This window comes from Equus przewalskii, chromosome 29 (assembly GCF_037783145.1).
Source record: "Equus przewalskii isolate Varuska chromosome 29, EquPr2, whole genome shotgun sequence".
Taxonomy (NCBI): Eukaryota; Metazoa; Chordata; class Mammalia; order Perissodactyla; family Equidae; genus Equus; species Equus przewalskii.
In genome coordinates this window covers 37600666-37623223 of record NC_091859.1, presented here as the reverse complement: position 1 = coordinate 37623223, position 22558 = coordinate 37600666, and the positions used below count along the sequence as shown (strand labels likewise).

At 43.3% G+C, this 22558-nt stretch overlaps 1 protein-coding gene, 1 long non-coding RNA gene and 1 other non-coding gene across 4 annotated transcripts; 1 reads left to right on the top strand and 2 right to left on the bottom strand.

Annotated features, from left to right (window-relative positions):
- Positions 1-2473: 2473 nt before the first annotated feature.
- LOC139080389 (U6 spliceosomal RNA) lies at positions 2474-2581 on the bottom strand. The gene has a single exon (XR_011534875.1). It is a non-coding gene; the product is annotated as a U6 spliceosomal RNA (small nuclear RNA).
- A 1916-nt stretch (positions 2582-4497) lies between these two features.
- Positions 4498-21402, bottom strand: ADSL (adenylosuccinate lyase). 2 transcript variants are annotated; one of them, XM_070600171.1, is made up of 13 exons: positions 21157-21402; positions 18335-18538; positions 15505-15549; positions 14392-14471; positions 11652-11823; positions 11394-11440; positions 10471-10561; positions 9942-10011; positions 9652-9799; positions 8197-8287; positions 7467-7556; positions 6757-6933; positions 4498-5142 (listed from the first exon to the last, which is right to left on the bottom strand). In XM_070600171.1, the coding sequence occupies exons 1-13, from the start codon at positions 21325-21327 to the stop codon at positions 5056-5058; spliced, it is 1473 nt and encodes a 490-aa protein (XP_070456272.1). In that variant the 5' UTR covers positions 21328-21402; the 3' UTR covers positions 4498-5055. The 2 variants fall into 2 exon arrangements, with proteins under 2 accessions (XP_070456272.1, XP_070456273.1); XM_070600172.1 differs by lacking the exon at positions 15505-15549 and having other exon boundaries at positions 21157-21386.
- On the top strand, positions 13246-18321 carry LOC139080312 (uncharacterized). The gene is made up of 2 exons (XR_011534724.1): positions 13246-13409; positions 18029-18321. It is a non-coding gene; the product is annotated as an uncharacterized lncRNA (long non-coding RNA).
- Positions 21403-22558: the final 1156 nt, after the last annotated feature.

Genomic DNA, 22558 nt, shown 5'->3' with positions numbered 1-22558 from the left:
CCTACACCACTCCTCAGTCATGTAGAAGCTGCAACCCACATACAAAATAGAGGAAGATTGGCAGAGATATTAGCTCAGGGTGAATCTTCCTAGAAAAACAAATTGTAGAGCTGAAAAATTTCAGCCTTTTTAGCGTGATGACATCCTTTTTCTCTCATCTCACAACTTGCAGGGGCTATATTTCTTAAATTTATCTTTATGGAAAATAATTTCTTTAGATAGCTGTAAGGTAAGCTGAGGTGTCAAAACTCAATGGCTGAGCTAGTTTCAGCACAGGCCCCTTAGGTTTTTGCAATAAACCATCAGCATTTCATTTTTGCCTTCTTTCCCTACAGATTTAATAGGGAACTAAGGATTTGTCAACACTGCTGCCAAATAAAGCTTCCAGTCCTCCCCTGGGTCCAGTGGAACATTTGACAGAGATCAATACTGGGCAGGTCTACATGCCATAGGGGACAGAAAACGAGTACTACCCTTTTAGGAATGGTAGACTAACAATTGTATGAAACCTTATTTGTAAATGCTGTGTAAGAATTCTATATACACATGTAGCCTCCATTAGTCAGTCAACAAAAGAAAAGAAAATGCCAAAATTCTTAAAAGCTTCCTAGGACAGCACCCAAGGCAGGGGGGCCCCTCTCAATTCACACCACATGAAGGGTGGATGGAGCCAGGTGTATTGAAGTAATTCAGCCAAGCACCGTGCAGGTGGGAAAAGCAGCTTCTGCATCATGAGTGAATAACAAGATGCTTAAACCAAGGGAGCTAAAAAAACCAAGGAAAGCAGTGTGGATTTCTGGTTGAATTTACATCTCAAGAACACCTTTTCTCAGTGGAGCTTAATGAAATTTACATGTGCTCAGATGTTCAATTATGTATGTCCCATTATTGAGGAGCCACTCACCACTCTGTAGTCTGTTTCCTGCACTGGAACCATAAGCTCCAGGAGGGCAGAATGTCTTGCTCACCAGTGTATTGCCAACACACAGTAGAGTGCTGAAAAAAATACTTGTTAAAGTATGAAATCTGGATCAGAAACAAAATATTTTGTAAATAGTTATTTCCTCCAGGTTATCACTAAAGAAACGAAACCTTCTAAATGTGAAGTATAAATACATTATTTTACCCTTTTTTCTTGAAAGAAATCAAGTCAGTTATTTAAGGAACTATGGGATGAATCCTTCTGAGATCTGTTCATGTTTGGATTTCTGCAGTATACTTGGCCTGTACTCTTAGAACCAGCGCTATCCTAATAACAACTTCTCCAAGTTTAAAGCCATGGGAGAGGTATAACACCTTCCCATAGTTTTAAACTTCTCACTGCCCTCAAGCCAGAGCAATGAAAGGCTAGGTCATTCGTTTGCGGATGGAAACTGACTTGCAGCATTCATGGCTCCAGTCTCCCTCCAGATCTCACATGTGACCACTTGAGACGCCCTATTTGATATGAGCTGGTTATTTCCTAAGAAACCTGTTGTGGGGATTAAGGACAAGAGGGTCTGCAGTAGTCCCCAGATATCCCTTCAAACCCCTTCTTCCACTCCAGCCCGGGCTGATGTGTTACCTAACCACAATTTCTGGCCCACTCTGAAGGGGAAGGCCCAGTACCATCACAAAGATAAGAGAACTTGCAGTACCAAGTGAGGCATCAGAATCCTAATGGGCGGTCAAACAAGGCTTTTCTAAGGCCAAAGGGCCTTGTTATAAGAAAAACGAGGGCCTCTTGTTTTCATTGGCCCAAAAACTCATTTCTCATTTGACCTAAAGGACATCTTGTCCTCTGAAATGCTCATCTTGAAATCTAGGCCAGAAATCCACCTCAGTTGAGTTTGGGCTTTTCATGAAGGTAAATTACCACCCATATTCACCACTTAAACTATTTTGTCATAAACTTGGCCTCTAAGAATTTCTCTGTATACAGCACTTAATGAGGTAAGGATAAGGCCACACCAGATCCAGACTGGAAAAAGTAAACTCTGCTTTAACTTCTAGTTATGGTGAAGACCAGCTAAATTTTGTGTCCATTAGACCACATCTCTGATAAAGAACACACCTTGTAAGTAATATATATGAATTCCGGTATTTAAAAAATAATGTTATAATGACCAAATGTAATTTCTGTTTCAGATAGGATCCTGGAACAGAAAAAGAACACTAGTTAAAAACTAAGGACTTTATTTAATAATGTATTAATATTGGCTCATTAACTGCGCTAACTGTACCATGCCAATGTAAGACGCTAGTAACAGCGGAAACCCAGCATAGCGTATGTGGGGACTCCGTACTCTCTTTGCAATTTTCCTGTAAATCTAAAACTGTTCTAAAATTTAAAGTTTGTTTAAATAAAAATTGCATTAAAAACTTGAGAAAATACACACAAGCAAAAAGAAAATAAAAATCCCCTTAAACTCATTATCCAAAAAAACCACACTTAGTATTTCATTATATAGCTTTTCAGCTTTTTTTTTAAAACAAAAATATGGAATGCTTCACGAATTTGCGTTGTCATCCTTGCACAGGGGCCATGCTAATCTTCTCTGTATTGTTCCACTTTTAATATATGTGCTGCTGAAGTGAGCACTTTTTTTGTTTTTTAACTTTTTACTTTTTTGTGTTTATCTTTTATGTTGACTCATTCCCCGTTCATTCTCTGGGTGGTTTAAATTCAGGAAATGCTCTCTTCCATGGGAGGCAAACTAAATCAACGGCAGCATCCTGTTTCTAACTGACCACACCGAAGAAAGCTGGAGAACCCTCCTGGGCTCAGAAAGGCAAATGACATCTTCTGAGTACCTTCTTCATGTCAGACCCTACATTATGCAATTTCAGTCAGCTAACCCTCACCTCCATCCAGGATTTACACCATCCTGGTGCACCTAACCTCTGTGCTTCTACTTTAAGGACATTGAGCTCTCCTCGTTATCAAATGGAATCTACCATCGGCCAGGAGAAGAGGGCAGTAGTACCTAGGTGACCGACTGCGCCTGAACAGAAGCTGATTGTCCCAGTCTGCCCAGACCCTGATTTCTAGATGGTTCAGATCCTGGAGTTTGCATCACTGGGTAATGGAATTCAATCTAATCTTCCAAAAGGCATGAGTGTTCTCTCTTCTGAGCCAAACTGCAACCCATACAAATGCCTTTAAATTAGTGTTAAATGGGAAAATAAGATAATAAAATTGCACTTAGAGTATATCACAAGTATATGAAAACAAGAGAGAATGGAAGAGGAAAGAAGATACAACAAACCCACCCAAACAGCCCAGGAAGAAAACCAGCCAAACCACCAACCATGAGTTAAGAATTGCCAGAACAAGACTGTTATCTTACTTCCTTATTTTCTATGAGGAAAACTATTAGTTAAAATCCATGGTATCTGATATCCCCAGCATGTCTGGTATGTAATATAAGTTCTCAGACTACAGATACACTGATAGTGGTGGATCCCTCTTAAGTGGTCCATACCACAGAAGGAAGTAGACAGCAAGCTTGATCAGAACCCAGAGACTTAATTCCTTGTGCCAGATCTAAAAGTTTCAAACGTCCCTTCAAGATTGTCACCAGAGAGGAACAGAGTAATCAAACTGCTTTTGGATCTGTATTTAGAACTTGGTTTTAAGAATTGCCTCCTTCTAGTCCCCTTTCTTTCCACTAGGCCGAGCTCATCACTTCTGGCTAGCTTTGCATATACAACTGGAGGCGATGCAGCCTCTCGTTCCTCACATTCCCATTCCTGATAACTAGGGAGTCTTCTGGCTGCTGCTTGACCCCAAGGGATGGGGGAATCATTAACTCACAGCAGCTCCCATGTCTAGCCTGACTCTCAACAATGGGTGGGGCATCAGTTTTGTCTCTTGGAGTAAAAATCAAGTCATTCTTCCTCCTCACAACAGTAAGTGAAGCATTGACAAGGTTTCTCCTATAGGAAAGAGTCGTAACATTCCTTCACCTCTCCCCCTCTGATAAGGGCTTCTCTGGAAGTTGGCCCAGACTGGGTGTCCATAATCGAACACAATGCCATGAGTGTGGAGCAGTTAAGACTATGTTGGCTTTCTGGACACATACTACCACCACCACATCCCAAAACTGTCTTCTCTCACTGGTGACCATTTCTGGTTCATACTGAGTTTATGTTTAACTTATGTACGTTTATCTTAATTTTTTCTTCCTGGTTTTGGCCACATCATTTCAATTTATTTAGGTTAGATGAAATCTTAGTTAACTCTTTTACCAAATAAATGTATTGGTTAATTGTCCTATTTTTGTGTCATCTGATAAATAAGCTTTCTTCATTCTTATCTATGCAGAAAAAGTATGTGGAATGAGACAGAGCTATGGACAGAGGCCCGCAGCACGACACCAGTGCTCCTCCTCCAGGTGGGCGAGAATTCGTAACTCGATTTTCTTTGTCTACAGCTGGTTCAATCGGCTATCAATCTGTGTAACCAGGATTAAAGATTGTCAAATGCCTTGATGAAATCAATACACTCAATTAGCATTTCCTTGATATATAAGCTTTATGAAAAGATGAAGTGAGGGTGGACACAACTCAGCTGAGTAAGCCTGATGATCACAGACATCAGTTTCTTTGAGAATTTATTGTAGCTCCCAATTTCCTTATTCTAGCTAAAGATACCTGAAATAAAGGTATCCAACCATACTGAATCACTGAGTCCAGGTCATTTTGCTAGGCCCAGATCAAATTCCCCTTCAGAAGAGAGGACCAGGAATTTGCTCACTCCCTCACAAGCAAGTGAACATGTGAAAAGAACCAGACTGGATGGAAAATATACCTTGAGAGAACAGAGAGAAGACTACCAGCTATATTTATTATGCAAGTCTGTGTTGCTGTGAAAAATGGAATCCAACTATAACGCAATTTATTTCTACCTTGTAAACCTTGAGAAATGTGAAAGCACCATGGAGAGAACACAGTGCTATATTAATTTGAGGTAACAATTCTTGAGGTAAAACAAGGCAGTAGAATAACAGTTTTCATGACTTGGCAATAAAAGTTAAAGCCAACAATGATTTTTTGTTTAGTTCTCTCCCAACTCTACAGATGTAATTCTGCTTTCACCTTCATTACACTTTCATATGGTTTTAACAGGGGATACACCTCCTCTTCTAAGAATCTCCGTACCTGCCAAAGAGGAAAGCAAATATAAGACAAAAGAAAACACTAAGATAGAGGTTTTTTTAAAGATTGGCCCTGAGCTACTATCTGTTACCAAGCCTTTTTCTTCTTCTCCCCTAAGCCCCCAGTACATAGTGGTATGTTCTACTTGTAGGTCCTTCTGGTTGTGCTGTGTGGGATGGGGCCTCGGCATGGCCTGAAGAGTGGTGCTAGGTCCACACCCAGGATCTGAACCGGCGAAACCCTGGGCTGATGAAGTGGAACGTGCAAACTTGACCACTCCGTCACGGGGCCAGCCCCCAAGATACAGGTTTTGATAATACTTTTTTCAATGTCAGTTTATATCTGACTTGAGACCTGATTTGATAAAGCTTTTACTCCACCATTGAGCTTCTATTTTTCTCAATTTCCTGTCAGAAATCTCTCCCTAGACACCAGCAGCTCAGCTTACCATGCCCACATAGCCTGTCCTTCCCCAGAAGCCAGCCCAGCCTGTGTTCTCTCAGTTGGGCCCACCATTCTCCACCCCGTTACCCAAGTTAAAATCGCTGTTTCCTCTCTCCTCCTCATTCAACTAGCTGCCAGGTGATCAGCCTCCGCAACAGCCCTCACATCCCCTCATTTGTATCTTCCACTGCCTTGGCTCAAAGCCCTCGTCAGTAACAGCCTGGCCACTGCAGCAGCCTCCTTATTGGTCTCCCTACTCCCTACTTCTTTCAAATCTCAAACCCCAGAGTGATTTGAATACAAATGATAAACTCTTGTCTGTCTTAAACTTTAAATCCTGTAACTAGTTCTGGGGCACTTGATAATCTGGCAATACTCAAATGATTATAGTTTCTCTCCCATATTGGGCATCTATGTGTTTGCTCTCTCCTCTCAGCCTGGTGTTCCCAGGCCAACTCCTACTTGTCCCTAAGATTCAGCTCAGACGTCATGTCTTCCAAGGAGTCTTTCCCAACTTCTCTTATTCTAGCATTGAATCCTCCTCTGTGATGCCAAAAAAGATGTGCTTCCCTCAATGCATGCATGTACTGCTTGGTATTACAGTGACCTGTTTACAAGTTTTCACCACTAAGTATGGAGAACCCTGAAGAAAAGAATTATCCAGAATTAATCACGAATTAACTGAACATAAACTGAGCACCTAGTCTGTACTCGATGAATGTTTTTGAATTAACTCTTGCAGTCTCCAACAGGAAAAATAACTAACATTTACTCAATATTTACTATGTATCAAGCACTATGCTAGGCCGTTCAATCCACATAACAATCCTATGAGATACGTATTTTTATCCTGTCGGCCAGTAAAAGCCAGAAGTCAGGACTGAACCCAGATTTACCTGATGGTAAAACTCAATCTTTGTCGATTTTACCACATACTCCAGACCAAAAGGGAATTCAGAGAAATCCACAGGGGGAAATAGTTAAGGCAGCTCAAAACAACCAAATCTTTACATTTTAGCCAGCAACCTGCTCTGGATTCTTTCTGACTAGCCCATTTTCATCATACCTCCTATACAGTAGAAATGTTCGAGTACTTCAGGTTCTGTAGCCCAGCAGTGTAAAAAAGGGCACCTGGGGAACACTGCAGCACCACAGGAGTGCTCTGACGCTTACCTGCTGGGGTGCACGACCGGTGAAAGAAGAAGGATCCAGTACTTGGTCCAGCTGGGAGTGAATGGGACTGAAGTAGGCATCAGCCTTGATACGCTCTATGAGGTCATTGTCACCCCCTTCCTGCTTGACCACAGCAGCCGCCTGCTGAGAAAGCACTCTAATTTTCTCATGGCAATCCTGGGAAGACAGTGAGGTATGGTTGGTTCACTACTAACAGGGCATGTGAACAACCTGAAAAGTCGTCTGACACTCCACATCCATGCTGTCTATGGCTGTTATACAAAGCCCCTCCAAGCGGAGGTGGTTGCCCTTACAGTCTGACTCACCAGGATCTTGACTCTCTGACCACATCCTAGGAGGAAGTGAACACCCACCTCGAGCTGGCTCCTCTAAGGCATCATGAACCATCTGCTCTTGTGTCCTGCCCACTTCCCATGAATTTTCTTATGAAAATTCAGACCTAATTCCTTCACTGAGAGTGGACCTTTTCTATAAGTGATTAAGAGAGTCACTTTTAATAAACTGAGTTCACCACAATCACCCTCCAGAGATAAGCCTGTTCTACGGCAGAATGTGGCCACGTTCTATACCAATATCATGACTGAAGGTAATGACAGAAACCCCTTCCTTCATCCATTCTTCTTCAGGGAGGAGAGAGGAGGACTAAAGGTGCACTTTCAATTTACCCAGGAGCATGAAAGGTTACAAACCTGGCGGTTACCCCCAGCTTTCACCATGGCCATGATGATGTTCTCTGTGGCCATGAAAGGCAGCTCTTGCTGAATGCGCCGCTCAATTACCTAGAATGAATGAATGAAGGGCCAAGAAAGATGCCTCAAGGTTACAAAGTCATACACAGTAAGATATCAACTATGATCAGCAAAACGCAGAGCAAGGACATGAACTACCATATTTATGAATAGAGCAGAATGTATTGTTTTATTCTACACTGTATTTTTCAGTTTTCTTACTAATCCAGAGTATTACCTGATTTAAAAAAAGAAAAGTTGATTTAAGTCAACTTTTAAAAATTGCTTCATCGAGATGATTCCTAAAACCTCAAGTTTGTTAAATTTCAGTGCTCAACCTCACGAGTTGAGTATATGATGGAAATGAACCCATCTGCTTCAGGTACTTAAAAACAGGCAAAGGGAACAGTCTGCTCTGCCAGTCTCACCAGAGCTGATGATTCATGCTGGGAGACAGTTTAAGCCAATTCAAGTACTTCTTTTTCCCTTTTCTATAGATGTGCCTATGAATTCCACAGTTAGTTCCCCAGAGCTTATGCCACAACCTGAAGGATGAGCTCTGGTTGGGAAGAACTCCTGCTGGACCAGAATACAGCTCCCTCAACATACTCCAGAGCAAGAAAAGGTTATACTCCCCTTCCCACAGTCCAACCCCTCCCTAATATTTTGCTTTTGAAATGAGGCCTCTTACTTTGGGGTATACCACCAATCCTTCAGAAATGTTCTGCAACGTATTCAATATAGTATCTGCAGTGAGAAATGCTTCGGCCAAACAGATACGTCTAGAAAACAAACAGCCTATTCAGTTATCTCTTTAAACAAAAACAATTTTAGTGAAATGTAGGGTGTGTCCCAAGAAGCTGCCCTGTTGACTTCTCATGCCATATGTACTATGTACTTGGACAATTTCCTTCAATCTCCTGACGTCAACTACCTCAATATCCTCATGACCCTCAAATCTATCACCTCTGGTCCAGACCACTTGCCCAAGCACCAGACCATATACCCAATTGGAGATCTCTATCTGGTTGATATGTAGGCACCTCAAACCCAAAACCGAATTCAGCCATTTTCCACTGCCTCCTGCTCACCATCTCAAACCAGCTCCTTTTCTCTCTGTAGCTCCCGTCTCAGTAAATGTCACTAGCACTCCATACATGATCTTAATACTCATTCCAGTCAACCACCAAGATCGGCCAGTGTGTCACTGATCTTATATCCACATTCTTCCTCTCCATTCACAAGGCCACTATGCCAGTGTGGACATGGACTTTTAAAGTAGCCTCGTAACTTGTTCTGACCAGATCCACATCCCTGTACAACTGATTCTCCAAACTGTTGCAGTGTGTTTTAGCGAGCACATCTGATTAGGTCACAGCCTGCTAAAAAGTATTCAACAGCTGACCTGTGAATGAATTCACATATCTTATTTCCATAGATAAACCCTGGGTTATGCACAAATCCTAGTTACCTTTAACTATATATTCTTTTCCACTCAAGAAATCCCAGTGCAAGCAAACAAGAGTAACGTGAATCTGCTTTAAATAAGTATATACACAAATTAGAAAACCATGTGCATGTTGGTACCTTATTCATAACTACAAATTACTTCTGACCCATCTCGTAACTAACCAACATGTCATTGTGCCAAGATACCACAGTTGACATCTACCTGCCTTCAGAACAGTATCTAAACTCCTTTTCAGGAACTATAAGGCCCTTCATAAACTGATTATGACCCACGATCGTGTCCCACCTCATCTCTTGCCACATAAACTTCATTCCCCAGTGCTACCCAACTATTAGTAACTCCATAAACTGTTCTTTCTTCTGCCTTTGAGCCTTGTACACTGCTCCTAACCTTGTCCTAAATGTCTTTAAAAAATGCCTATATTTCTTTAAGTCTTAAAGCATCACCTCCTCTTTGGAGCTTTCCCAACTTCTCTATCACTTCTCCCTCCTCTTTGCTCCCACACTTTGATCCTAACACTTAGCACACTGTTCTATATTCTTGCCTCCCTGCTAGACTCCACGCTCTTTGAGACAAAAAGGGAATACAGAGATGCTCTAAATGTCCTTCTGCTTCCAGGCCCCTCTTCTGGTCCTCTCCCCAACTTGCGATAGGTGACATTCCCATTCTACTGACCGATTGGCACTATCATCCAGCGTGCGTTCAAACCACTGCACAGAGGCTGTCTGCAGCGGATCCATGATAAGGGTCATCAGGTGACGGGCAAGGCTACAGCACCGCTCTGAGCGCATGGGGTTCCGCTTGTATGCCATCGCACTCGAGCCTGCCAATGTAAAGGACAAGAAGCAAACGCAGAAAGATTTCAGAGGTCAGTGTCCGAGCGTGCTGCTGAGTGAGCTATTAACACACACTTGCCAGCCTCCCAGCATCTCTGTGGTGCTCCCAGGTCTTCACACAACACTCACCAATCTGTTGTTTTTCAAAGGGTTCCTCCATCTCTTTGAGGTTTGCCAGGAGGCGTATGTCAGTGCAAATCTGGGGGGAAAGCAGCGGTACCAGCATCACTCTACATCTTTTGTGTAGGAACCTGGGAGCAGGGACTAGACTGAAGCAGATGAGCTCTCCAGGTGCGCTGTTGCTGAGCTGAAGGTCAGCACATCCTCCCCAAGAGCTCCTGGAGAGTATCTTACTCCGCCTCCTCTTGGCTCCTGAAGAGCTGGGGTGACAAACTCAGGGAGCATGGAAGTGTTTTTGTTATACACTGCTTAAGGTATCACAGAAGGACAACAGCAAGATGAACTTTAATGAGAAGGTCAAAACCCGTCCTTCCCCTTAACACACCTTAATTTAAGAGGCTTCATTTATGGACCCCAAACTGTTAAAATAATGTTTGACATCTCTTGAGAGACATGATTAAGTGAAAGTCTGAGGCTGATTCGGTCTGTCTGTGGTGTCCAAAGCTCTCACCCACCTCCACAAGCTACCACCACTCACCTTATGCACTGACGCCCCCAAGCTAGCCAGCACAGACAGCACCTCAATATCCACTTTTCGTGTATAGGTCTGCCCTGTGATGATGAAAGCCCTGAAAATAAATAGAAAAGCATCTTAAGGTGAAAATATTTCAAAATGTGACAGTGCCAAATAAATGAGCGAAAATGGACCGTAAGCAAAAGCCTGGCCTCACTGGTATACTTAGTCACATTGAGCCCAGAGGACCTCACTGATATCTGCTCCTGAAACAAACTATTCTCCCACTCTTTTTACTAATACTCAGACAGCTGTCCTGACCTGAGAAGAAAACATGGTCTAGCGTGCCCACCTTCTGCTGCAGCCCAATGGAAGTGCCCAGAAAGAGGAGCCATGGTGGAGCCTGGTGGCTCAATGGAAACGGTCAGATTTAGACTGACTCATCAGAGACCCTCAGTAAAGAAACAAAAACAGGGTCTGGCCCCATGGCCGAGTGGTTCAGTTTGCGCACTTTGCTGCAGGCGGCCATGTTTCGTTGGTTCGAATCCTGGGCGCGGACATGGCACTGCTCATCAAACCACACTGAGGCAGCGTCCCACATGCCACAACTAGAAGGACCCACAACTAAAATATACAACTGTGTACCACGGGGCTTTGGAGAGAAAAAGGAAAAAAATAAAATCTTTAAAAAAAAAAAAAAAGAAAAACAGCAACAACATGGGTAAGGCCATTCTAAAAATCTGATAAGTAAGTAGTTTCCTTTTTTCTTATAGATTATAAGGAAATAGAATCCAGACTATAAGAAAATAAAACCCAGGCCACAGATGAAAGAAAATGGGTAGAAGAACAAAGGAAGAAAAAGCCAAAAAAGTTAAGGTCAAATCTAGAGGTACACTGAACACAGGCCTTTGATCACTTAACAGGAGGCCACCACTTTTCCCACATACCTCTTAAATCCTGCCTTCTCTGTCACCATCTTGTCAAGCTGCTCTACCTTGGAAAGAAAAGACATCTCTGTAGAAATCCAGGTATGTCTAGCATGAAAATATCTCAACATCCTGCTCAGGTTCCAGCCCTCCATGGCCCTTCCAGTCCAAAGACTCCACTTGTCCCGAGAGCAATCTTTCCTAACATCCTGGAGGTCAGCTTTGTCTCTGGCGTCCCACAATTGAGTTTCTGTGTCCGCCAGGTCACTTTCAGAATACCTTTTGGTGGTCTCCCTCGAAGAGCTCCAGGAAGCTGGCCTGAGTGCCAGTGGTGCCCTTCACTCCTCGGAAGCGAAGGTCATCTCGGACACGATTTAAGTTCTGGAGATCCATGCAAAGATCTTGAATCCAAAGACAGCAACGTTTCCCCACCGTGGTCAGCTGAGCAGGTCTGAAAATAACCCAAAAAAGGAACACATGGAGGTCTCAAACCAAGGAGTCAACTTCCTAAAAGCGTCACTGGTTCTTCCAATAATCACTGTTAACCCTGGGAAGAGGAAGAATTAAAATAAGAAACGGAGAAACCAGTATAGACAAAACAAGAGCTAAAAAGTTTGAGTAAATAATAATTAAGGAAATTCAATGTCATTTATAAATATTCAAAGATTATAAAACTAACAGGTTCCTAACACAGTTCTTTCTTCATCTTCAAGAGGCAGTATCATATAAGGGCAGGGACAATGTCTGTTTTGTTCATCTCCAGACTTTGGCAAGAAATATACACTCACATAACAAACATTTGCCAAGTAGCTGAAGTGTTTTTGGTTTTGGAAAGACAAGAACAAAACAAACAAGGTCCCTGTCCAATGGAGCTCACACTGTAAACAAGTAAACAAACATGGTAATTGTTGACATTTTAGGAAAAATATGCAAAAAATAAAATGAGGATGCGGATATTGGAGAATGTTACTCTAGACTGGCAGTAAAGGAAGGCCTTTGAGAGGAGTCAAGATCTGAGGAAGAGCCAGCCATGCTGTAGAGAACAACCCCAAACACACATAACCAAAGGACTCCAACATCACAGCCAATGGCTTTGTTTCTAGTCCGAAGTCTAAATCAATTCATTGTAGGTCTCTGAACATAAAACATAATTATGAACAACTGCAGTAACACTGGAGTTCTACCAGATCACCCAGCCCATCCCAGAGGGAATGTCTCCATCAGACCACTGATACTGACAGTTGGCGACATCAAGGAACACTACTAGGAATGTCTATAGCAGGTACACCACAAGCTACCATGTCCCCAAATTAATCTCATGGCAGTTTTCCTTGCTAAATCTTGCTAATAGAGTATTAGTACAAGCAAAGAAATATCTTTGCATGGATCTGTTCACAGCAGCATTATGCATAATAGTCACAAAGTGGAAACAACCCAAATGTCTATCGACTCGTGAATGGACAAAATGTAGTATATCCACGTAACGAAATATTATTCAGCCATAAAAAGGAATGAAGTACTGATACAGGCTACGATATGGATGAACATTGAAAATATTATGTTAAGTGAAAAAAGCCAGTCACAAAAGGATGAATACTGAATGATTATATTTAAATGAAATGTCCACAAGAGGCAAATCCATAGACAGACAATAGATTAGTGGTTGCCAGGGGCTAGGGAATGGGAGCAACTGCTAATGGGTCCAGTTTTTTTCAAAGGGGGGGAGGTAATGGAAATATTCTGAAATTATATACCAGTGATGAGTGTACAAGTCTGTAAATATGTTAAAAACCACTGAATTATACACTTAGAAAGGGTGAATTTTGTGGTATGTGAATTATCTCTCAAAAAAGCTGTTTCTTTTTAATTGCAGGGACTGACACATACTGAGGTGATGCCTGCAAATCCACTTTCTGAGTTCCTAATGCCTGCTAACTGGCAGCAGATACCTCTCATTACGTTACCCCCAGAGGAATACTGGAAAGCCTGCATTCCCTGAGCACCTCCAACAGATGCAGGAGAGGAGCTGCAACACAGGTGAGGCTAAGTGTGCAGGGAGCCAGCAGAAGGCAGCATCTGTCATGGTCAACTCACACACACTGAGCACCCGCTCCTTCACATGAACAATTTCTTCAGGTTTCTGCTATCAACAAACACAGGCCCTAACTTTAAGGAAGATTAAATGCAACAGGTTCTCCTAAGTTATAGGAGATGATATCCTTGCTGCCATAGCAACATCCCATCAAAACATAAGGCAGACGCTGATACACCACTACTCAAGTATCATTTGAAACTTCCGACTAGCGTTCCAAAGACAACATCATCCACTTTTAAAAAAGGTTTTATTCAGTAATCACAAAAACACTTGCACATTTTAAAAATCAAAAGTACAAAAAATAAGGAAAAAATTTAACTTCTCTATTATCTCATAAACCAGAGTAATCAATATTTAATTCTTGGTGTAATTTCTTCCAATCTTTGTCCAATTTATATGCTGTCTTTATCTCCTAACATTAACCTAAGCACATTTCCACGATATTTGTCTTATACATATTATTTTAATGGCTGCATATTATTCCAACCCGTGGATATACTATATACTATATATTACTTAATTATTCTCTTATTGTTGGACACTTAGATTGTTTCCAATGCTATCATAAATAATATTTTAACAAAGATTTTCATATATAAGTCTTTTCCCATAATTTGGATTACTTCCTTGGACTAGGGTCTCAAGGTTGCAATTACCAAATCAAGGACTTTGAATACTTTCTAAGGGTCTTGATATATATTTCCTAATGTTTCTCAAATGAACTATTAGATTTACTCTCACCAGTATAGCTTTTAAGGTAAGTATCAGGTTCACTCCTCATAAGCATCCCAAGTTATCTGCTTAAGCTATGTTTTGAGATTCTTCACCTCAAGGTTTCTGTGAAGAAGGGAGAACTGAAGGAATAAATGAAAGCCAGATGCACACAAGCAAGCCCAATACCCAAGAGGTAACCACATCACTTACTGGAAATGTGTGAAACCTAAGGTGGGCAGATCAGCTCGTTCCTTAGCAAAGTCAGCAAGCCGGGAGATCACTCTGGCAAGCTGTAAGAGGGACCATGTGGTTTCAGAAAGAGGGTGAATTCAGGCTGAGTTCATTACATAATCAGGAAATAAACTTTTAGATAATTTAATATAAAATTAGACCTCCAGCTCATGGAAGGCAGAGGCCATATCTTTTCATCTTTGTATTCTCAAGCAGCTTGAAGAGTTCACAGCAACCAACCTTCAAAAATTGAGTTGACTACCTTAAAAGTTATGAACTTTTTCTGCACAATTTTAGGAGGACTGACATGTCCATGCAGAACAACAGAACAAAATCATAAATCTGACCCACATATTCCAGCAACAAGCTGCTGGTTACACCTCATTTAAAAGGCTATGCTTTAGGGGGCCGGCCCAGTGGCATAGCACTTGAGTTCGCACATTCTGCTTCACTGGCGCAGGGTTTGCCAGTTCGGAACCCGGGTGCGGACATGGCACCACTTGGCAAGCCATGCTGTGGCAGGCGTCCCACATATAAAAAAGTAGAGGGAGATGGGCACGGATGTTAGCTCAAGGTCAGTCTTCCTCAGCAAAAAGAGGAGGATTGGCAGCAGATGTTAGCTCAGGGCTAATCTTCCTCAAAAAAAAAAAAAAAAAAAAAAAAGGCTATGCTGTAAAAAGCATACAGGTACAGTGTTTTAACCCAAGAAGAGACAACTAGTTCTCCATAAGATACAGGATCATTTGCCTGAGTAAACAATAATCTATTTATTTATTTATTTTTATTATTTTTTGTTTTTACTTGATTTTTTTTTAAAGATTTTTTTCCTTCTTCTCCCTAAAGCCCCCCGGTACATAGTTGTATATTCTTCGTTATGGATCCTTCTAGTTGTGGCATGTGGGACGCTGCCTCAGCGAGGTTTGATGAGCAGTGCCATGTCTGCGCCCAGGATTCGAACCAACGAAACACTGGGCCGCCTGCAGCCCCAACAATAATCTATTTAGATATACATTGTGTTGATTTATGTAAGTGGTGCCCACCTTGTATTAGACGGAATCTAGGGCTGGTAGGAAACTTCTGCCAACTCCTTACCTTTGGCAAAAGCAGGTCAAGTGCATTTCTAAGAATAATCAGGTCCTGCAAAGGAAAATGCAATGGTCTTATATGAAACAGCTTTGCCCGAACAAAATTATGAGATAACACCTTTGGGCCATCACAACTGCTGGCTGCCTATCTCAGTGTTAGCAACCCACGGTACAAGCCAGAAGATACTAACAGAAGTTGTTCTTTTCTGATTACTGTTTTAAAAGCACACCAACTTAGCAGTACTACTGGGATCTGTAAAGAACAAAACCTTTATACTCATAAAGCCCAATTTGCATGGTATCTACAATGACTGAAAAACAGTTAAGGGGTAAACTCCCATCCTGAATACTGTGAAGATGTGCAGGTCAACAAGGTTTGCATCTTCCCAGAGAAAAGCGCTTGAATCTCTGAGAAGTTTCCATAGGGCACATTCCATTAGTTTCCTCTCCCTTTTTCATGTCTATCATTGCTAACAAAAAAGGGCATGAACCAGAAGATCAAGGTTTAGGAAATTTAAAGCTGTTCTTGAGAGAGGTAAGAGATGTATTTCAGGCAACTCCAGCACATGCTCATATGAGACAGTAATTGTTGAGCTCAACTACATACTGGGTACTTTGTTTTCCTTCTCCCTAAAGCCCCCCAGTCCAGCTGTATATTCTAGTTGTGAGTGCCTCTGGCTGTGCCATGTGTGGCGCCACCTCAGCATGGCCTGATGAGTGGTGCCATGTCTGCGCACAGGATCACCAACCAGTGAAACCCTGGGCTGCCGAAGCAGAACGTGCGAACTTAACCACTCAGCCACGGGGCCGGCCCCCCGGGTACTTTTAAAAAGTGTTATTTCTAATGAAAGGGTTGTTGTTCTTCCATTACTTGACTCACCAATTACACAGAGATGCCTTCAATTATGTACCATAAGACTAAAAAAGTCTTTGGGACAACTTAAAAATTAGTGGCTTCTTTCTGAACTGGAAGTGTACCTGGAATCCAGCTTCTGGTCCCACAGGTGCACTAGGATTAAGAGCAGAGTGTGGAGCCATTCTACTTGGGCTCGTATCCTTTCTAGCCACGTAACCTTGAGCAAGTTCTTCAACTTCTCTTTAAGTTTCCTCATCAGTAGAGATGGGAACAATAAAGCCAGATTTCAAAGACTACATATTCTGATTCCATTTATGTGAAATTTCTAGAAAAGGCAAAACTATAGTGACAGAAAGCAGGTCAGGGAGGCTTTGGGGAGAAGGAAAAAAAAAGATTGGCAACAGATGTCAGCTCAGGTGCCAATCTAAAAAAAAAGAAAGCATGTCACTGGTTGTTTGGAAGCAGGATTGGGGACTGACTACAAACAGCCATGAGAACACTTGGTGAGGCGTGCGTTCTAAAACTGGAGTGTGTTGGGGCCGGCCTGGTGGCACAGCAGTTAAGTTTGCACATTCCGCTTCTCGGCGGCCCGGGGTTCGCTGGTTCGGATCCCAGGTGCAGACATGGCACTGATTGGCAAGCCATGCTGTGGTAGGCGTCCCACATATAAAATAGAGGAAGACGGGCATGGATGTTAGCTCAGGGTCAGTCTTCCTCAGCAAAAAGAGGAGGATTGGCAGTAGTTAGCTCAGGGCTAATCTTCCTCAAAAAAAACAAAACAAAACAAAACAAAAAACTGGAGTGTGGTGAAGGTTGAACTACATAAATTTACTAAAACTCATTGAACTGTACATTTAAAATGGGTAAATTTACAGTATGTAAACTATACCTCAACAAAACTCTTTAAAAATGGAGATAATAGGGCCGGCCCCATGGCCGAGTGGTTAAGTTCATGTGCTCTGCTTCAGCAGCCCAGGGTTTCACTGGTTCGTGATCCTGTGCGCAGACATGGCAGCGCTCATTAGGCCACACTGAGGCGGCATCCCACATGCCACAACTAGAGGGACCCACAACTAAAATATACAACTATGTACTGGGGGGATTTGGGGAGAAAAAGAAAAAAGAAAAAAAAGAAGATTGGCAACAGTTGTTAGCTCAGGTGTGCCAATCTTAAAAAAAAAAAAAGGAGATAATAGCTTCTCTCTGTTATGGTTGTTGTGAAAAAATAAATGAAGCAATAAGCAATATAGATCAAGTGCTCAGAACCTGCCAGGCACCTAGTAAACTCTTAGGAAAATGCGTGCTGTTACTTTTTCATGTTTGACTACAAGAAGCTTTTGCTGGGCCAGCCCTGTGGCCAAGCGGTTAAGTCCATGTGTGTGCTCCGCTGCGGCAGCCAGGGGTTCACAGGTTCAGATCCTGGGTGTGGCCATGGTACTGGTCATCGGGCCATGCTATGGTGGCATCCCACATAAAAGAACTAGAATGACCTAGTTGTAGGGGCCTTGGGGAGGACATGAAAAGGGGAAGATTGGCAATAGATGTTAGCTCAGAGCCAATCTTCCTCAGCAAAAGGCATACTTCAAAAAAAAAAGGAGTAGCTTATTAAAAAAAAAAGCTTTTGCTAATTAAAGGTTTTGTTTGAGAGTTATAATGCAATCCTTTTTCTTTTCAGAAGTCACAGCAAAGAGTTATAAAGGACTTTGGAAAATTACCTTGGCCACTAAAACAGTAAGACCTTGGCTGATGTCCAGCATACCAGTGCATAAGCAGTATCTGCAGGTCTTATTTACAGAGGTCATTAGAGGCTTATAGTTTAGAGTGGAAGGATGCCAAAGGAGAAAATTCTTGAGTGTTAAGATGCCCCGAAAACTAAAGATCTATGGAGTCACTTCCTAAAACTGGACAAAATCAAATAAAGTTTGTAAAAGCATTATAAAGATTGAGTCCTACTTGGAAACCAAACAACATGGGCTCTTACTGTATTATCTCCAACATAGCAGGAGGTGGCGCCAAGATGAATAATGCCGGCAGCTTTTGGACAGCAGTGGCCAAACGTGTGCACATGAGCCATCACGTCATGTCGTAACTGTTTCTCTTCCTCAGCTGCCATCTTGAAGTCGATGTTGTCCAGGTTTGATTTCATCTCCTGGATTTGTTCATCTGCGATAGGCAAACCCAATGTCTGCAGAAGAGGCAAAATAAAATAAACTCAAGTGTCACAATTATTTGAACTGAAGTAACACCGAGAAAAAAGTTGGTTCATGTTGCCACTTATGCCCTACCTCTCAATTCTTAAATTAAAATTTGGGGCAACTAAAAGCACATGGTGAGGAGGGGACAACTTTCTCAATGAATCATGGTGAATCACATTCTAAGTAAACTCCAATACATGCAACAGTGTAATCCTGATCTTTGTGCCTTCTGCCCCGACATCTCTGCTTGGCTCACTCCCTCACACGTTCTGGTCTCTGGGCTCAAATGTCATCTCCTCAGAGGTCTTTCTTGACTTCAGTGTGAAACATCCTTCTTCTGTGTCCCTCTCTATCCCTTTAGCCTGATTTTAGAGTACTTATCACCACATGACATTTTCTACAAAGTATTAGCCTGTCGCCCCTCTCTACAACGTATATTCCATCAGAAGAGAGCTTTGTTGTATTTACTGTTTACTCGTTAGGGCTTGGCATGTAAACATCCAAACAGTCCAGGCCACAGCTTTACATTTGACCCAGATGGACTAACTCAGAGAAACCAAAATTATGAATGCCCTAAGTAGTTTCACAACCAATTATGTACAGGAATTCAGTGCAACTGAAAGGAATTCCAGGAGATACTGATTAGAAAATAAACACATCAACACCTTACATTCATTGTCACTGGAAAAATCAGGCTGGCAAAAAACAGCTGGCAGCCCACAGGCAGCTCAGAACCCTGGATCCAAGTAGTAAATATATACATCGGTCAAATTCATTCAAACCTCACTTGAAACTCCCAAGCCCTGGCCCTGGAGAGGATTTTGCATCAGAGGCCTTTCTTGTCCAAGACAGGAACTACTAGCCAGATGTGGCTATTACATGCAAACTGATTAAAATGGAAAAGTAAAAATCCATTCCCCAGTCACACTAGCCACGTTTCAAGTGCTCCGCAGCCACATGTGGCAGAACTGCCTTGGCTCTTTGGCCAGTAGATAGGACAGCTCAGGGCTCCTCCCAAACCAAAGCAGCAGGGGACAGTGTGGCCAAACTGCTTCCTATCCAAGAAGGGCATCTTCTCAAAATTCATGCCCTGCTCCTAATTCTCTGCACTCCTCCTAATCTTTCATTCCTCAAGGTTTTTTTTTTCTTAACTACTAAATTATTATGTAATTTATGCAGCTAACTTTGACGCTCTAACTAATACATAATCCAAACCCAGGAGATTATATCAAAATTGTATGCATTTCAGGCAATGCACAGACTGGGCAGAAGAACACATATTCAGACTCTACATTTCAATTCCAGCTTGAAGCCATGTACTAGCTATGGCGACCTTGGCAAAGTCTTTAAATGCCACTACCCTCATCTATATAATGGAGCATCAAATGAAACAGAAAGTAGGACACACGCTAGAACATAATTCACGACAACACACTATTAATGTCCCCTTCTACCATCCATTACTGTTATCCAAACCAATACTTTATGAAATCCCTCTGTGCCTCCATTCCAGCACCTGTGAAACATCCGGAAAATAGTACTTGCCATAAACGGTTGTTTTGATGATTAATGAGCTATTAATACGTAGTCTTAAAACAGTGCCTGTGGCATAGTAGGCACTATAGAAATGTCTGCCATTACTGTCACTTTATTTTCTTGAGCATGTGACAGTGAAATCTAGGATGAAAGTTCTCTTTTGAAGCGTTTCACTGTACCACGGTCCTAGGCACCGACTCAAGATTGGTGTTTACTAACGCCGTTTGAGGGGACCCTGCCATCTTGCTTGTTGTGGCATTTTCCTCTGAAACTTTATAGTTCTCTAGATCACCTTCAGTTTCCTTCAACTCCTCTGGGAAGGCCGCTTTGGAGCTATTTCTGAAACCGTTAGGCTGAATAGCTCTGTATGCAGTTCTTACCAAAGAAACCATAAATTCCATCTAATAAATCCCTACTCCGATTCTCCCTCCTCAGAGGAAAACGCGGACGCGTGAAGCAGAAAGAGTGGCCTAGAAAACACGGATTTGTAGCGACGGGCCTGCCACTAACTTCAGAGGCACCGTGGGAGACGAAGCGGCCAGGCGCCCAGGCTGTGCGCTGCACCCAGGTTCACGTCCCGGTTCGCTCTTAATGGCTGGGCGGGTGGCCTAGAGCAACTAATGCGCTTGCCCGTCATCGAGGCTTGGTTTTCTCCCCTATAAGGGGGGAAAAGCATCACTTAGGTTGCCAGGTCTTTATGGGTTTATGGGTTAAACGAGAAAACACGTGTAAAGAGACGAGCAGAGGAGCACGTAACGGGCGCGCCGGGAGCAGCGATCGCACTCCTGCAGGAACGGCCCAGATTCATTCCTCAACGACAGGCTGCCCTCCTCGCCGTCGCCTCCGCGCCTCTAACCCTCGGGGACTAGATACAGTGAGGCAACAGGTGGCGGCTCCCGGGCCTCCTGCCCCGGCCTTCCTGGGGCCGAGCTCCTCGGGAAAGGGAACACCCGACCGAAAACAGCGGGGCGGGTGCCCCGGGCGGCAGGGCGCACGCTCGGCGCCGAGCCCGGCACGTGCAGGGGCGGGCCCGCTTCTCCCGGCGGGGCCCCTCAGCCCTGCGGCCCGTTACCTGCTCGGCCTCCGCCAGCCACAGCCAGAGCTGCCGCCATGTCCGGAACTTGTACCTCTCGCTAAACACGAAGCACATTTCCGGGCTGGCGTAGCGGGAGGCAAGCGGCGAGCGGTAGCTGTCGTGCCCGCAGCCCGCCAGCGGCCCGCCACGGTCCCCACTCGCTGCCATTCCGAGCACGAGACCCCACCACAGCGAACAGGCCAAGCAAGGCCGGAAGCGGAAGCCTAGAGGGCGGGACTTCCTCCTCTTGGTCCCGCCCCCGGGTTCCGGGAGACCTGAGCGCTCAAGGTTGCGCGGCGTCGGCTGCTCGCTGCTGAGGGCTGACAAGTTTCTGTTTACTAGAGACGTGATCAGCGCTTCTTAAGTTACTTAGGTGCTCTGTGCCTCAATTTCCCTATCTGAAAAAAGGTGCATTAGGATCTGCCTTAAAAAAAAAAAGACCTGCTTTTAAGATTGCCTTGAGGACTGAGGCAATGCCAGGGGCACGTAGAAAGCCCTCTATGTGCTTGCTCTTAATTTATTATTGTCGCCTCCGCCTCCCTGACTTCTGCTACCTACCTAGCACCGAGAGGAGAAATGAAGATGCCCAAGGAAAATCGGCATTTATCGAGTTCCAAGTGAGCCTCTAGCATGAAACTGCAGCAAAAATGGATTTCAGTAAGCGCTGCAACTGAGACTCATAGAAGCTGAGTGAGTTGCCGAGGGTCACCCAGCTAATAAGTGGAGCTGCCCGACTTGAATTCTTCACTCTTAGCCATTATGCTGTGTAGTTCCCAAAACACGCCGTGCCGGGTCACACCACGGCTTGGTGAAGGCATTCCCCTCGTCCTGGAACACCTCTCCCATCTCACTACCTCCTACTTAAAATGTTCCGTGATGGTCCCGCTCCTTCCTCTGGTTGGCCAATAAGAATCGCTAACGTTTATGGAGGTCTTACTAGGTATCAGCTCCTGTCCTGACTGCTTTACACATGTGATCTCATTTAATCCTCGTGAGGATCCTAAGTTGTTTCGGTATTATTAAATAAAATAATACAAGTAAAGCGCTTGGTGCAATGTACAGAGTAAGTGCTCAGTAAATGCTAGCCATTATTCCCATTTTGCAGATGACAAAACAAAGACATGGGCAGGTGGAGTGTCTTTAGATTGCTCACGTAGAAGGAGGAGAGCTAGGAGTTAAATGCAGCTGATAGGCACCAGAGCCCTGGTTCTTTTCTCCAAATGTACACTTTCTTTTGTGCTACAGTAGCAGGTACTCTGCTGCTTTGAAATTGTTTCTGAGTTCCTCCCTCTGAAACCTCCCAGGGGAATTCCGTTTTGAATTCCCAATTTGTTTGCCGAAGTGAACTCCCCTCCCCCAGTAACCATAATACTTCAGGGATTTTAAAAGCTGCTGATTA